We start from the raw sequence: 17,155 nt of genomic DNA, 5'->3' as shown, positions 1-17,155 counted from the left end.
AAAATTTTTTTTTTTTTTTTTTTTTTTTTGTCATTTTCACCTCAAAATGGACCAAAATGATATTATGAATCACAATTCACTACAACGGGTATGATATTGTTCACTTTGAGCATAAGCTCTCGTGACTTTGTTTTGGGCTTCCCAAAATGCCTCATACCAACGGAGATGGTATTCCTCACTTATGAACTCATGATGTTCCACTAAATTAACCAATGTGGGACTCACTTTCAATAATCCTCAACAAATGATTGTGACGTTAGAGTTATTTTTGGGTATTCGTTACGTATCATACACATTAATATCATCAAATTTGAATATTCCCAATGATAATGTCGTCCTTAATATAGTTTTTTTCGTCAAATGGTTTAAACGACCCAATTAAAATTTTTAAACTAGGGTTTCTATTTTGGGTTCTTCTTTGCGGTGCTATAGGCTCATTTTCTTCAAAATTGAAGTCCACGTATTGTTTCCCGCTTGACATATTAAGGTATTGAGAATAGAAAGTGGCTTTTGGGAACTGCCTTGACACGCTAGCAAAAAGCTGCAAACAGTACCCAACAGAAAACTGGCAAGAACAAATGTCTACGTCGGAGCTACTTTTTGGTGCTGGTTACAAATCATACGCATGAAAATCATCAAATTTGAACGTTACTCACAATAATGTCAAAAAGTATCAACTGTAACTTAGTTTTTTTGTCGAATGCTTTAAATGATACAATTAGGACTTTTAAACTAGGGTTTCGGTTTCAAGCTTGTTTGTGCCACTACATACTCATTTTCTTCAAAATTGAAGTCCATGTGTTTCCATGCAGGAGTATTAAGGTATTGCAAACTACCCTAACACGCAATTTAAAAGCGACAAACGGTACTCGGCAGAAAGTGGGCCAAAAAGATTGTCGGGGTTGAAGTTATTTTTTGGTGTAGGTTAAGGATCATCTCCCCTCCCTATTTCTCTAGACCCCTATTTCTCTAGACCCATTCACTGACGTTAAAATCATGAAATTTAAATATATCTCACGATAATGTCAAAAAATATCAATCGTAACTCAGTTTTTTCACCTCATTAAATGCTTTCAATGGATTTTCGAACTACAGTTTCAATTTCGAGTTTGTTTATGTGGTGTTATAGGTTCCTTTTCTTTGAAATTGAAATTCACATATTATTTCCATGCGAAAATATCACCGTACTTAGAACAAAAAGGGACTTTTGGAAACTACCATGACATGTGAGTAAAAAAGTGCACATGGTACCCAACAAAAAATGAGCTAAAAATATTGTTGGCGTCGAAGCTATTTTTTGGTCGTTGGTTACAGATCATATGCATTAGAATCATCAAATTTAAACAATTCTCACGATAATGTCAAAAAATTTCACCTAGTCGAATGCTTTAAACAACTTAATTAGGGTTTTCAAACTAGGGTTTTAGTTTTGAGTTAGGTTTTTTTTTTCTCGGGAAAAGAAAGTGGCTTTTGAAAAATGCCTTGACATGTAAGCAAAAAGCAGCTAATTACTCCAAAAATGGACAAAAAAAGATTGTAAACGTCGAGTTTTTTATTTTTTTTTTGTTCTTATCGATCATACGTGTCAAAATCATAATTATTTAAACATTCTTCATGATAATGTCAAAAAATATCGATTGTAACTAAGTTTTTTCATGAGTGTTTTAGACAACCTAATTAGAGTTTACAAACTAGTGTTTGGATTCAGATTCAGAAGGTGGTTTTTGGGAATTGTCCTGACACTCGATCCAAAAAGCCGCAAACGGTACGTGGCGGAAAACGAGGCAAAAAGATGATTATAACACAAATTAATCAATAATCATTTAAATAAACAAATTCTTCAGCAACTAACCTTCTAACGAGTTTAACATTGTCACATAACTAAATACAAATAAATAACAACACTCTAGAACAATTGATTAATATAAAAGTAAGGAAATAGTTGGATGATCCTAAAATTAAGAAATAATAAAAATAATTAGTTTAAAGAAATTATACATAACAAAAACTATTATAAAAATACTTCACTTACCATGAAAAAAAATTTATAAATAATCTAAAAATTCCATAGACATGTATTAAAGGCAAATTCAGAACATGAACCCAACCCAACCCAAACTAAATACGTGATCTCAATATACTTAATAATATTAATCTAATAAATTAAAATCTAAATCGAAGTTATTCAGTTTTAAAAAATAAATCCAACTTATAATTGGAATGTTGATTCTACCCACAAAATTAAAAAAAGGGTGGGAATAAAGGTGAAATTTAACCGATTTAAAAAATCCGAAAAACACCCAACATTTTTAATTAAAAAAAAAAGTGTGAAAAAATAGGCGCGCTCTAGAATGACCGTTACCTTCTAGACTTCACTCGGTGTTGCGTTGGCATACGCTAACTTCCTTCTAATCACTCCACAGAATTCAGAAGCTATCGCTCTGGCAGCTCCTACTATGGCGTCTCCTCTTCACAGCCATCTTCACTACAATTCTTCTCTCTCCACTCTCATTCCCAACCTCCATTGGACCCGATGCTTCAAGCTCTCCCGCTCAAGAGCTAAGTTTTCTGGCAAAGCTAGGGTTTTAGCTTTCCGGGTAAATCCTAGGGGTCGACGCGGCGTATCCTCTTTTCGTTGCTTCAGCAGTACAGGGGCAGAAGTTCAAAATTTATCGTGCCTGGAAGAAAGTGAACGACCGCCCTTCGATATCAATCTCGCCGTTATTCTTGCCGGTTTCGCGTTTGAAGCATACACCAGCCCCTCTGTAATTGGATTATTCTGCATGCTTCATTTTTTTTTGTTGGTTTCGTTTTTTGTAGAGTAGGAGAGGGTTAAGAACATGAATTTTAGTGTTTTAAGTGTTGGATGAATTGTTAGTTTGAAAATTTCTGTGATCTTTATTTATATATTTCTCCTGTTTGGTACAGGAAAATTTTGGGAAGCGTGAAGTTGACGCTGCAGGTTGTAAGACTGTATTTCTTTCGGAGTATGTAATCGCTGTAATAAACTTTAAATTGACTACACTTGTGCAGAAATGAAGTCTTGGATTCTTTTTTTAATTGCATATGCATACTGTAACAGCGGTTCATAATTCTTTTTGCTATTAAGTGTAAATAACCTTCTTGCACTTCATCATTGGACGTGACAAGCTATATTCATGAATAAACATGCAGGTCATTTGTTAGAGAGATATATGATGGTCAACTATTCATAAAATTGAAGAAGGGCATTGATTTTCCTGCAATGGATCTATGGGTAGCTCCTTTTCCCCTTATTATTATCATTTTTTTCCCCCGTAGGAAACTTAAAAATCAAGGTCTTATAAAATATTCAATTTTGTATTGGTCTCTCGTCTTCGGAAAACATGATGCTGTTGAAAAAAATGCAAGCTCTTACACCCTTTTACCTTTACCCACAATGACTGAGACTGCTTTATGTAAAAGAGCTTGAGAAAACAATAATCATTTCTTCTTCCATTTCAACCATTTGGGGAATTGTGTTAGTACTTTTAGCTTTCCTCTCTTTTGCTATTGGTTTTAAACCCGAGTCAAAGCTGAAATCGTTTTTGATTGATACCATCTTGGTTGTTCTCTGGGAAGTTTGGAAGGAAAGGAATAGAAATATTTTCTTGAGAAGAGAAGCTCTAAAGACATTTGTACTGAGGTCTAGTTTAGTGTTCAGTTTGTCTTTTACTGTCAAAAAATTTGTGGCTCTTATCAACAATGAAAGCCGTTGAACTTCAGACTTGAGAAAGAGGGCTAGGCTCCGTTTATTATTATTATTACTATTATTATTATTATTTTAGTTAATATGAATTTAAGGGATACTCTTTATTTTATATATGAAATTTTCTCTTCTAATTTTTACATCGTTTCTTTTGGCCTCTTAACACGAAATAAGGCAGTATCCTTACTTATCTCCCTACGGGTGAGAAGGGACACTATTTTTTCAAGAAGCTCTTAACTTTATACAATCACCACTTATTTATTTATTTTTATGTTTTTATCTTATCTTATTTTATTTTACTGGTAAGCCTAATTTTTCATTTGACAAAATGGAAAATACAGAATCTTATCAATGATACAAAAAATAAAAAACTAAAATTTAAATTCAATCACATTACTTTAAACCCAAACTTATAACCAGAGACTGATCTTAAGGATAACTCAAGACACCTATCCCTACTAAACAAAGGCACAGTAAATGACAACTGCTAAATCTGGACCAATTATTACTGTGCCTTCTTTATAGACCTCTAATGCTATATGTTTTTTGCTACTCCTATTTGATAGTATTTGTTCCTCAGGGAACCAGCGATCCGTATGTGGTGTTTCAATTGGATGGTCAGGTTGTTAAAAGCAAGACAAAATGGGGGTGAGCATGTATTCATACTGAAATCCTTCATCCTGTAAAAATGGTTTTACACATCATTAAAAATATAAAATATTATTGCTTAATGAACAAATAACACTTAATGAATTTCACTTGGTCTTCAAGTCTACGTGCTTGGGTCTTGGAAGAGCTTTGGTAAAGGTTTTTACTATTGAAGCTATGTAGGTGTGAAAATGAGAGGTGCAAACTTTTTCTCTTTAGTGAAATGTCAATCAATTTAACATATTTCATACAATCAAGATGAGCTAGATTTTTAGTTATATTTTTAGCAACATGATTAGCGTTTTTGAACTGGGAACAAAACTTTTCACGGTAGAAATGAAAAATCATGGAAAAAATGTAAAAGCTTCCCAAGACATATGTCTTGCATAAAAGTCTAAAATGAAATTAGAAAGAGAACACCATACCTTGTATACTAGCCATCAAAGGGATCCAAACCTTGTATACTAGCCTCTGCCTCTCTTAAACGAGCATTAGGTTCATTTGAAATCCGCAAACTCCATTCAGAAATTAGAGACATTTTTTTTTTATGCTTCAGCCCACCAGTTCCTAAACCTCCATCTTTTTGAGACTTTGAGGTTAAACTCGAGCTTACAGGATGATTAATCTTCCACCCTCATTACCTTCCTAGAAGAAATTGTGCATTTTCCTCTCCTTATCCCAAAAAACTTCTGAAAGAATAAGAAAAAGAGACATACATTACAAAGGAAGCCTGAAAGTATTGTATTACAGAGTGTTAGTCTTCCTACTCTTAACAAATTGAATCTCCTCTATTGATCCACTTTCTTCTACATCCTTTCTGCAATAAGAAGGTAGCTAAAAAGCTGCATTTTTGGGATGATCTCCAAGGAGAACCAAGATCCTTTGTCAGTTAACTTGTTGAGAGCAAAGTCTGGAACATGTAGGACAAAGTGTAGATATAAATTTTGAATTACTCTTACGCACCTTGTCCTAGCTATTTTTGAGTAATAAGCATCAACAATTTTCACAAATAAGTTTCAAGTGTTGGCTCAATAGTTCTAATACAGGGCTGCATTTTCTGTCATGTGATATGACGCTCTAACATCAATTCAAGGCTTCACTTCTTTTACTAAATGTTAGGCCATAAATGTAGTTCCTTGTGTCAACAACCTTAGTCTCGTCATTGTCTGATGCAGTATCATTTGCATTGTTTCTATCAATATGGAGTTGTCTCTACCTCCTTTAATTATGAGAGAGGAGCAGTAGAGGTTGTAACTTATATGAGAAAGTACAAATAAACCACCAAAAGCAAAGGGATGACCGGCATTTTCTTGATGGCAGATCTCTATTGAGAACTCGAGGTGAACAAATTCTTCTCTCTACAATAGGAATGAAGGTTGAACTAAATCTAGTTGAGTAAAAAATTCAAGCTAGGCTGGATATCAATGACAACAACAATATGATAGAGATAGTGACCAGGTATCTCATGGTAGTTGAAAACATGACTCATGAGGTGGTTGGAGAACAAACAACTTGAACTCGCTATGTTGTCAAATGAAGACTAGGGCATAATTGGCAATGCATAGTAGGATCTACACAAATGCATGAAAAATGATGACAAAGATGGTCTAGCATAGGAAAATTCACGAACAGGAAGATATTAGAACTTGAAGTGGCAATGAGAACTTCGAGTGGCATATGAATGTAGGCAACAACACCAAAGATTCTAGATAGAAAGAATGCAAAAAAGAGATTTTGTTGCTGTCGATGGAGGTGTCATCAAAAGAAGTTGTGTCGGTGGGGAATGACGATGGCAGCTAGGGTTTCAACAACTAGGTTTATGATCGTTATGGTTTTGATGTGATACTATCAAGTTTTTGGAAGAGAATACTATTGAATAACCTGAAGAGCTCTCCAAAGTTCTCTCTCCTCTTTCCTTTCTCTCCCTTCTCATTTAAAAAATCAGCCTTCATCTTGCAGCATCTCTTTTCTTGTGGATTTTGGGTTCAAGATAATTATTCTCATAAGATTTGTTCTTCCAAATAAGATTATCTGCTCGTTTTAGTTCTTATTGACCAGCTTACATCTTTTTTCGCTATGTAAGTGAGTAGTTGCTGGGCTATTAATTCGTTCTTCTGTATATGGTGCAAAGACGAAATTTATTTATTTTTATCTAAGGCTATAAGAACAGGTTTATTAATGTTCCCATTGCTCTGGATCATCTGCGTTGTTTGCTTTGGTTTAAACACTCGTTAATAGATCTTCTACAACTCCCAATTTCAACAACTTTCTTGCTAGAACGCTGTGATGATAGAGAAATAATTGGTTGTCCAAATGTAGATATTTTTCAGGTTGGTTTGTTGGTTTGTTGAATGCATAGTATACCCAATTTTTGGTGGAAGAAAGATGATTCAGGTTCCTGTGGGCTTTGAGAAAAAGGATGGGTTGTTTTTTGGGAACAGTTTCAAGGATTTTTTTGAAGAATTATGAGAAAATCTACCGAGCTTCCCTTGCTTTTGATTAGTAGACAGTTGAGAGAAAATCCTTCTCCAGTAGAAATATGAAGACAGGGAGGATGAACAAACCCTCTATTAGTAGTTATCTAGAGTTAGTAAAAAAGAATTTGAAGGGAAAGCAAAAGTTTGAGAGGTCCGTTGTTGAAACTGCAAATGGACTTTTAAGGAATGCTGTTGTGCAATCTATTTCACATCCTCTTTGGATAAGAAAAGATCATAAGGTGTTTCACCAAAATGTTAGTGAGCTCTTGGTATCTAGACTGTTTACTCCTAATAGTTGGAGGGAGATTAAGGAACTTTGCAAGCACTTTTTAAAGTACCTGTTTTGATTAACCCTTTCATGACAGACAAGACATTGATGAGAATTGAGGAAGGAATATATCTCCAAACGTCAGATTCTTTTGGGAAATGATGATATATGGAGATTTTCCTTTAAAATTAAACAGTGGAGTTTTGACAAACATTCTCATCCAGAAGTTATCGAAGGGTATGGTGGGTGGATTTCCATAAAAAACCACCTTTAACCTATTTGGAACGCAACACTTTCAAAGCCATTGGTGAGTACTTGGGTGGATTGGTCAGTATTTCCTTAAATACTTTAAACTTGCTAAATTTGACTGAGGCTCATATAGAAGATAAAAAGAAATTGTGTGGCTTCTTTCCTTTTTCTATTGAAATCATGTACAATAGAAACATGGAAAAGTTGGTGATATTGACTCTATTGGTCTCGTATGTCCTCCATCGAGAGCCTTTTTTAAAAGAATTTTCAAATCATTTGGATTTATCATGTTTACATCAGGTAATGGTTGATAACGTGGTTATTTCAACGAACGAGCAGAGTAATAATATGGCATTAATGTAGAAGTTAATGAACATTGAAATGCCCATTATATACATGATTAGAATTCTCACGGAGCCCTTAGCATGTAAGATCTGGTCGAACTACTGGTCTCCCTTGTTATCCTAAATGGATTTGATGCTGCCAGCATTGTGGTCTTGAATGGATTAACCGTTTCTCACTCTAAGTCCCAAAAGTAATTTAATTGTTAATGGGACTTTTCCTGTTGTTCTAGATCCAGAACCTTCGCCAAGATTTATTCTCTCTCTCTCTCTCTCGTAAACCATTAGCATTGAGTACTGAGGATGTTGGAAATTGCATAATGGTCGAATCAGCTTTAAATGTTACAATTTTTGTTGAAGGATCGATTAATGCGAGCAAAATTATTTTTTTTTTCTTCCTCGAATGATGCAGTTTTAACATGTTCTAGTTGAAGACTTGATTGATGTGGGACCTACCAGAAAATTCTCTTTAGGCCATGTCGGAACTTTGATTATTCATTTGCCTGTTGAGGCGTTAAGTCCTGAACAAGTTTGAGAAGTGCTGAGCGATTTAGTAAAGCCTATCCATATTATTACTCAGAAGGATTCAACTTCATTTATTTACACTCTCCATGAGAATTCAACTTTCAATGAAGATATTTTAGAGGAACCTTGTTCTCGACTTTAAATAATTGAGCAGATTGTTAAATTTCCTTTAGTTGTTCAAGATGAGTTGCAGACTACAACGCTGTTATTTCAGCTTCCAAATTTTTCCACTAGCATTAAAGAAAAGGTCCCAGAAATTCATTGAAGCCTACCCTATCCATTATTCTCGGAATAAAGGTCCCATTAACCTCCTCCCTCTATAATTGAGAAATTTGGGTTCAATTCAGACACTTCAGAAGAATATTGCTCACACCTCTTCTAACTCCCTTCATCATTGCCATCAAACTCTCTTTAGCAGCGTACACCCACCAAGTCACTTCTTTCAGTCTGTTATTATTCCTCACTGGGTTCAGATGTTGTATTGACAAATGGTGTCCTTACTTCTAATGTAAATAACGACCTTACTTGATTTGTCCCCTTATTGACTTTGAAAGGGAGTCGGTCGTTAGCTTGAGTAGTGTGAAATATGTTTTAATCATTGCATTGACACACCGGTTGGGAACAGAGAAGGAATTTTTTTCTATGGAAGATTATTCAAAATGAGCCTCCTTTGAAATCAGTTGTTGGAAAACCTCAAGTAGTTGTATCGGCAATAAATACCCCTTCAATTCCTGCCAAAATTTCTTCTCTTATAAAGGTATGTGGCCTTCAGTGGCTGACAGATACATCTCCGTCCCCTCTAGTTGAAGCTTAACAGATTTTTGTTGAGATAAGAGTAATGAAGATAATTTCATGGAACACTAGAGGTTTTGAAGATAGATCTAAAAGAGTTTTTTTTTTTCTGGAATTTTTGATTTCGTATCGTTGAGAATTAAGTCTCTTTTCATTTCCTTCAGAAAAAAAGAAAAAAAGAAAAAAACCAGTGCCCTGACTTGGTGTTAATCCAACAAGACAAAAAACAGTAGATTTTGAATCATCAATTGGTCGTCAAATGTCCCATATGATGTGATTGGCTGGATGTCATGCCTCTTCTGTAGTCATCTTTATTCTGTTGATCAAACTAAAGGTTTCTTGTTCATGGTGCCAAGGGTGTGTGTGTTCCTTATTTTCTTATTTTAGTTGCTACTTTTTACTTTCTAAATGATCTTTTTCAAAATTGAGGGATCTTTTTACATATATATATATATATATATATATATATTTTGTTATTTTAGCTTTTGATGGATTTATAACTTTCCTCTGATTACCATGCTAACATGTTATGACAGGACAAAACAACCAACATGGAACCAGGACTTCACTCTTAATGTCAAGGATCCTTCATCTAAGTATATTCAGGTAGCATTAACTTGGGTCAGCCTTCATGCGAACAAATTTTTCTTTCCCATTCCATTTTTAGAAAGTATTTCATAATGTACTTGAAAATAAAGATGTTTTATGTTTGGTACTGCTAGGGAAAGTCTAGAACATTCATTTGTCCATTGCTATGAGTTTATGGGATGCCTACTTTATGCTATTGGGTTCATCATATGCATCCTATCAATTACTTTTTGTCTCAAGTGGTTTGGAGTCCTAGGTCCTACGGAGGGTCTTAGATGAAACTCGAATTAAACCACTAAAGTAATGCCTCATGGCATAAAAAATGCGTACATTCTCGTAATGAAAAGGTAAGTTTGTGGATGGTGCAACTGTTATAGTTGTTGAGAACTGTCATTGCCATCGTTGTTGCAGTTAGTCTTAATCACCATTCTTATCCTCAGTTGCCATTGTTGTGGTTTTTTTTTTTTTTTTTTCGTTTTTCTGGTCTCCCTTTTGCGGGGTTGTCAATGTCCTTGGGTTTTATCTTCTCCTCTATCTTCCCATAACCATCTGCCAGCGTTATCATTGCCTTAGCAGTCACCATTGCCGTCAGTTGTTGCCGTCGTCCTTGTTGCCATCCACAATCATTTTGTTCTCGATGTTGTTTGGGTTTTCTTTTCTCCTACCTGGTTACTCCATTTCTTGCTCTTCGTTCTTCTTTGCCGTCCTCCTCCTTTGCTAGATTCTTTTTTGCTTCAATTTAGATTATTGGTTTGTTGCTTTGGTTGGGTTATTCTTACTTTCAAGTTAGTGTGGTTTGGTTTGCTGCTTAGGTTTGGTTTCGTGAGGTTCTTTGCTTTCCTGGTTGTGTGTTGGTGATCCAAGGCACTTTGTGATGAAGCATAGTAGTTGTTGTATTGACAACAAGTACTTCCATATTTGGTTTGAAGATGAGCATTTCTTCGTTGTAGGTTTGGATCTTAAGCCAGCCATTCTTCTATCTCTCTTACCTTGTTTGGTTTGAACATTCTTTGTTCGAGTTAATGGTGGGTTTGTTGTTTAGAGTTCTTTAAGCGAGTGATGATTTTGGTACCACTGCAATACAGCAGTGTTCTTTCTCCGTAATTGAATGCATCGTGAGACCAATCACAAGTGGAAGGTCATTTCTATGCCTGTTGGCTGTTTTAAGAGGGGTGGTCTTACCTTTTAGGATGGTTTTTATCTCCTAATTTAAGATTTTTTTGTTGAATGTTTCGTCCAAAGTCTAGTTTTCTCCTAGGGTGTTTCCTGTTCAAGTGTTCCAAGTTCTCATGTTGAAAAGATGAAGAAGTGATTGTTTCGGATTGGAGTTCTCTCATGGTGCCTCCAAATTAAATGCACATGATGATTGGAAGGAAATTAAGGAACCATTGAACACCCCTTCAAGGTAACTTTGGTTCTCAACTCTTTTATGGCTGAATAAAGATTTATTACAAATGAATGGTGATAGGATTCTTGGGGGACTTGGCTGTAATGGAAAACGGATTCACATTGGGCTGTAGTGGGAAATGGATTCACATTGGATAAATCCTTCATAAATAGGTTAGGTTAACTCTTTAGATTATATATACTTTAGTGCAACTAATCACATGACCGACCCACTATATTTCACAACATATAAACCATGTCCAAGTATTAAAAAAATTGTAATGGCAAAGGGATCCAGTACCACCATTGTACCACCATTGTAGGAGTAGGTGAGGTATCATTTCTCAAATCTTTACACTAAAAATGCCCTACACATCCCGAAACTATTAATAGTCTCATTCCATACAAAAGCTTACCAATGACAGGCACTGTAGTGTTATTTGTTCATTGTCATGTTGTACTTTTGAGGGTCAAGTTTCAAGTCAAAAGAATGGATTTGCTAAAGAATTAAATAATCTATACTAGCAATTACCAAAACAACAACCAACCTTGCACCTGTGTCATTTCTTAGTGGGTGCAATTTCTTAGTTCATCCAATAAAGATGCGATTTGCATGGGTCATCCCTCATTTAATGCTTTGTGAGTTATGTTCTCAGATTTGTTTCAAGGATTCAAGGATTCGTAGTCTCTTATTTTCATTGTGATACATGTGAATTTGCCAGAGTATGTTTTCTCATTAGTCAAAATAAAAGCTCTACCCTTTTCCATTTGATACATAGTGCTATACGGAGACCCTCAACTGTCCAAATATATTTTGTGCTCGTCGTTTTCTCATATTAATTGATGATTGTACGCGAGTCACGTTGCTATTCATTCTTAAACAAAAATTAGATGTTAGTAATATTATTCTTGCCTTCCATTTAATGATTTAGACCCAATTTTGAGTCAAAATCAAAATATTTTGAAACTGACAATTCTAGAGATTATTTCAATTGAACCTTATACCCATATTTTCGATATCAAGACATTATTCATGTTTCTTTGTGTATTATTACACCACAACAAAATAGAATGTCCGAAAGGAAAAATGGACACTTTTTAAACATCGCTCGAGCATTGCTTTTGCACATAAACATGCCAGAGTGGACAATGCTATAGATTACTTCAATTAAACCTTATCCCAATATTTCTGATATCAAGACATTATCCATTATTCTGTGTAGTATTACACCACAGAAAAATAGAATGGCCGAAAGGAAAAATGGACACCTTTTAAACACCGCTCGAGCATTGTTTTTTGACGGAAACATGTCAAAACTTGCTGGAGAGAGAGTTTTTGCTGCAACTCACATGATTAATCGTCTCCTATCTTGTGTCTTGAATAATCTAAGCCCAATGGAAATCCCCCATCAATTTTATACTCACTTCCAAACATCAAATGGCCTCTCCCCCTACATATTTGGGTACCCCGCCTTTATTCATGTTCATAGTACTTGAAGAGGTAAACTTGATTCGAGAGCAATAAAATGTGTCTTTTTAGGATATTCTTTGTCAACAACCACAAATATTATAGTCCTACATCTACGATGTCTTACACTTTAATTGATGTGACATTCACCAAGCATAAAGTGTTCTTTTCTAAGGCCTCTCTTCGTGAGAGAAGAGATTGAAGAGAGTTTGGGAAATTATTAAACCCTTAGACACACATAACCAATTATTTAGTTCACTACTAATTCTACTTATGACACTCTTACTACGGTAGAGGTACTAATTGAATCATGTGTGTAAGGATCCAATTATCGATACCTTGAATCACAGGTCGCCACGTACACTCGAGAGTAACAAGGGCGGTAAAATTTTCTTTCATAAAATGCGTTAACTACTTCATTTATGAATTTCATAGTAATCGAAATACATGTCCTACCGCGACAGAATTTGTAACTTGCTATCCTCTTGCCTAGCAGGCAAAGATTTACCTCCGTGGAAAGGATGATTCATTCCGATCGACATGAGAGTCCAACTACATTGCATTGCCAGAATCCATGTTGTATATTTGAAAGAGGTTGACCTCCTTGCTTCTCTCATGTTACAATCCTCTTCCCGCCGAGCCCCCTGCAAACTAAACCGACATAAAGTAGTTTAAAGGTAATATCCACGGAGTCAAATCATAACCATTTACAAAAAATACATAAGTTTCGAGCAATAGCATTTAAAATAATAATAAAATGACTAGAAGGAAGACTACTCGATCTAAAGGGCACTCCCAGCAGTAGCATTTAAAATAATAATAAAATGACTAGAAGGAAGACTACTCGATCTAAAGGGCACTCCCAGCAGCTGCATGCTCTGCACGCTCCCGCTGTCAACTGTGGTCTACACTCCATTTAAAAAAAAAAAATAGAACAACATGGAATGAGTATAACTACTCAGTAACCAATCGACTTGTTGGCTCTTAAAAAAAAAAATAGAACAACATGGAATGAGTATAACTACTCAGTAACCAATCGACTTGTTGGCTCTTGTCGGACTTAATCCTATGCATGGAAATTTAGGATATGTGCTCATAACTGTCCCTATCAATAGCCAAACCGTGGCTTGACGCTTGTACCAAACTTTGTAGGCCAAACCGTGGCTTGACACCTGTACCAAACTTTGTAGGTCACTATATAACTAACCCTCAACATACCTCCTTTAAGGAGTACTCGATCCCTCTTAGGTTCACAATCGAGGGGTTTTTTGTTTTTTCTTGGCGGTAGGTTTCACGTATATCTAGGTCCTTCGTCAATCTTTCGCAAAGTGCATCTCGAGTTGTTGTGGCCCATGGAAGGGCTCTAGAGTAATACTCGTAAGTTTGGAGGAGCCTTTTTTGCTCGAAACGGTGACCGTACTCCATACATATCTACCTACTCAACTCTAATCAGTGGGTTTTCCTTAGTGGTGCCAGGCAACATCCAACATCTACATGTTTCTAACATCAGTAAACTATCTATTACTATGCCCTTTCCAGGATGGGATAGTAAACTACCTGCTCATGTACCCTCATCAGGCTAGAACAGTAAAACTACCTGTCACTATGCTCTTTCCAAGATGGGACAGTAAATTATTTGGTCATGTACCCTCATCGCGTTAGAACAGTAAACTACCTGTCTTAGGAATAGTAACTACTTGTTACTTTGCCTTTTCAAGCTAGAACAGTCAAACTACCTTTCACTACGCCACTCAGGCTGGAACAGTAAAAAGGCCATGACTCTCCTCACTAGGCACCACTAATAAGTACTTCAGTAGGATACCCTCTACGACTCTTAAAATCCTCTATGGGTGACAACTAAGCCATATGTAACAAGTAGACCCTAACCTCTATTGGTTAGTTCACGAATAGGAGTTGCGCTCTATTTGTCCCTACAAGGTACTTGGTCAACTTAAGGAGGTTATGGAACTCATGACTAGGTGCTAGGACCAAAATACATGAAACTGTAACTCGTAGCCTTTGAAAACCGTAACTAGCACTCTATGGCACATAGTGATAGTCCAACCCATGACTGGGAAATAATGAGCTATCCAAACCCTAAATCATGCATAATAAGCATATAAAGGCATACAACATGCTCATTAAGTGATCATAATCCAACGTCAGCATACTAGAAAGTACAGAAGTCTAATGATTTATCAGAGTTCACCATCATGTGTGCAGAAGCTATAACTGTAAATAGAATTAAGTGGTAAACGTTCACATTATCTTAGCACAATTATCATGAGACTAGGTCAAACTAGGCTCCTAAACATAATACTCAATCATTGCTCTCATTCCTAATCGACTCCTACCAGTATTTCTTAGAAACTTGCTCCATATGGTTACTTACTTGATTGTAGACTTTTCGAGCTTGTTTCAAGTCTTCGAGCATATTTCAAATTTCTCCAAAATTCATCGGTATGCCCTAAATTAAGTCAAAAGAATAAAAATGGTAAAAATGACTAGCTTCAATTTGACAAAGAGAAGGTTGAGAAACCAACCATTGACTGTACCGTATCTTCTCCAACTAGTGTGGGTGTCATTTTGCATTTCTTCCTCTTTTCTTTTTTTTTTTTTTTTTTTTTTTTTTTTTTTTAATTTTGAAAAAAATCTTTTATTTATTTTCTTAAAATTCCAGGTGGTACAATGTGCTCCACCTCCTTTGCTAAAGTATATGCTAGAAGGAAAGTCATTTTAGAACCAATACAAGTTCAAACACTCGACTATACTCGAAATAAAGGTGCAACATTAGTACCCATAGAACATAGCTCTCAGAAAACCCACTAGACAATGCACAAAATGCCTTATACTCCTGTCGAACTTTATCTCTTTGGAAAGATTAACTCTATCACATGAGAGTTTCATAGTGAGTCTATATTCCATTGTTATACCTAACACGATTTTTGAAGTTTTATCCAAGAGAATGGCAAGATGCTAGGAGAGAAGAAATGCATGCTTTTGAAAAGAATAACACGTTAAAAGTTGTGGATAGGGCAAAAGGAAAAATATAGCTATCACAGTAGAGGACAAGACTGATGGAATGTTGAAGAGGTAGGAGGTAAGGTTAGTAGCTAAGGGATATACTCGAACTTATGGTATAGATGACCATGAAACATTTGCTCCAGTTGCGAAGATGAATACTATGACCTTATTGTTATTCTTGATTGACTTAACTATGCAACTCGCATATGATGTGAAGAATGCATTTTTCACAGAAATCTACATGATTATTCCTCAAGGATTTGAAAGCTCAAGAGGTATAGATTGCATCAAGAATGGCCCCGTATAGATTAATACAATTACCAAGGGCATGGTTTGGAAGATTCACAAAGGTAATGAAAGACTGGGTATAAGCGAAGTTGGGAGAAATTTTTTCATGGGAGGAACTTCATGCATCTCTGAGTCATAAGCTTCCGTAAGATGAGCAATTTTGTACGGAGGGAGGAGGATGAGAAATCTGTCACATTTTTGAAGTAAAGAAACTAGATCTTCAACATACGACTCTTCAAAATCAATATCATCAATTTTATTTTTCGTAGGTTTTAAGACTGATTCCACCCTCTGCTCAAGCTAGTTTCAAATTTAGCATCAAAGTCATCATCACAAAATAAAGGAGATTGAGAAGGTGAAATGTCCTTGGTCGAATGAATGACTCCTTTAGTGAAGACAAAATTTGGACCTGCTGAAGATAGTTCTTTAGCTGGTTGGGTTTGGAAGGAGATGGAGACTGAAAGTTCCTTGTTTATAGCCAAAACCTCAATTTGGAGTCAAGATCCGAAGAATTTGGTAAAATGAAGCATTTTGCTTCATCCTGGGGGTTTTCCTATATTTTCAAGGGAGGTAGACTCGCTCTTCTCCAAGCCACACTTACTAATCTCCCTATATATTATCTTTCACTTTTCAATATGACAAGCAAGATTGGTCAAGATGAGGAGAGATTATTTCAGAATTTTCTATTGAAGGAGGACATCCGGAACATGCATTCATTTTGCGTAGGGAACAAAATTCTTCTCCCCTTGGATAAAGGTGGTCTGGATCTTCATTCTTTGAGGGATAAAATTAGAGGCTTTCTTACAAAACAGATTTCGCGATACAATAATGAAAAGGGTGCTCTATGGAGGAAACTTAATTAGGGTAAATATGCCGAACGCCCCATGTGCAGTGGTCAATGTTAAACACTGCCAATGGCCCTTGGAACCCTGTTATCAAACACCAAACCCTTATTACTCAAAATTAGTCATCATATGGAAGATGAAGCTACAACACTATTTTGGACTACTCTGGTTAACTATCATCCCATTGGTATCCTAATACCCCTTTTATAAAGGCTGTCTAGAAAGGGTGTTGACTATGGTATCTCTTAGTGTAAATCGTCAGCATTGAACACTAAGCGTTGCCAAGGGTTCTGGGCACAACCTCTTGATGTTTTTTGACCTCGTTGTTTTCGATGATATCTCTTGGTGTAAATTCATATAGTGACGCTACCCTTTTAACTACTAGGAAAATCTTTTGTAATTCTTCTGGATTACCCACCCTTTTTGTAAATTCCATACATCAATGAAATTGATTCCTATAAAAAAAAAAAAAAAAAAAAAAAAAAAAAAAAAAAAAAAAAAAAAAAAAAAAAAAAAAAAAAAAAAAAAA

The 17,155-nt window shown here is 35.7% G+C and overlaps 1 protein-coding gene and 1 long non-coding RNA gene across 3 annotated transcripts in view; both read left to right on the top strand.

Moving 5' to 3' along the window:
* Window positions 1-2,371: 2,371 nt before the first annotated feature.
* Window positions 2,372-17,155, top strand: part of LOC111489848 — a 33,991-nt gene continuing 19,207 nt past the window's right edge. Inside the window, exons 1-5 of one of the 2 annotated variants that reach the window (XM_023138274.1) lie at window positions 2,372-2,765; window positions 2,929-2,987; window positions 3,175-3,256; window positions 4,308-4,375; window positions 9,564-9,633. In XM_023138274.1, coding sequence (XP_022994042.1) covers window positions 2,457-2,765; window positions 2,929-2,987; window positions 3,175-3,256; window positions 4,308-4,375; window positions 9,564-9,633 — 588 coding nt within the window. In that variant the 5' untranslated portion in view covers window positions 2,372-2,456. The remainder of the gene's footprint in view (window positions 2,766-2,928; window positions 2,988-3,174; window positions 3,257-4,307; window positions 4,376-9,563; window positions 9,634-17,155) is intronic. The other variant, XM_023138282.1, reaches the window with a different exon arrangement.
* On the top strand, window positions 9,661-15,044 carry LOC111490377. Its single transcript, XR_002719558.1, has 3 exons — window positions 9,661-10,612; window positions 13,137-13,138; window positions 14,381-15,044. It is a non-coding gene; the product is annotated as an uncharacterized LOC111490377 (long non-coding RNA).

The sequence above is a fragment of the Cucurbita maxima genome, unplaced genomic scaffold (genome assembly GCF_002738345.1).
Source record: "Cucurbita maxima cultivar Rimu unplaced genomic scaffold, Cmax_1.0 Cma_Scf00001, whole genome shotgun sequence".
Lineage (NCBI taxonomy): Eukaryota > Viridiplantae > Streptophyta > Magnoliopsida > Cucurbitales > Cucurbitaceae > Cucurbita > Cucurbita maxima.
This window is presented reverse-complemented; position numbering and strand designations above follow the sequence as displayed.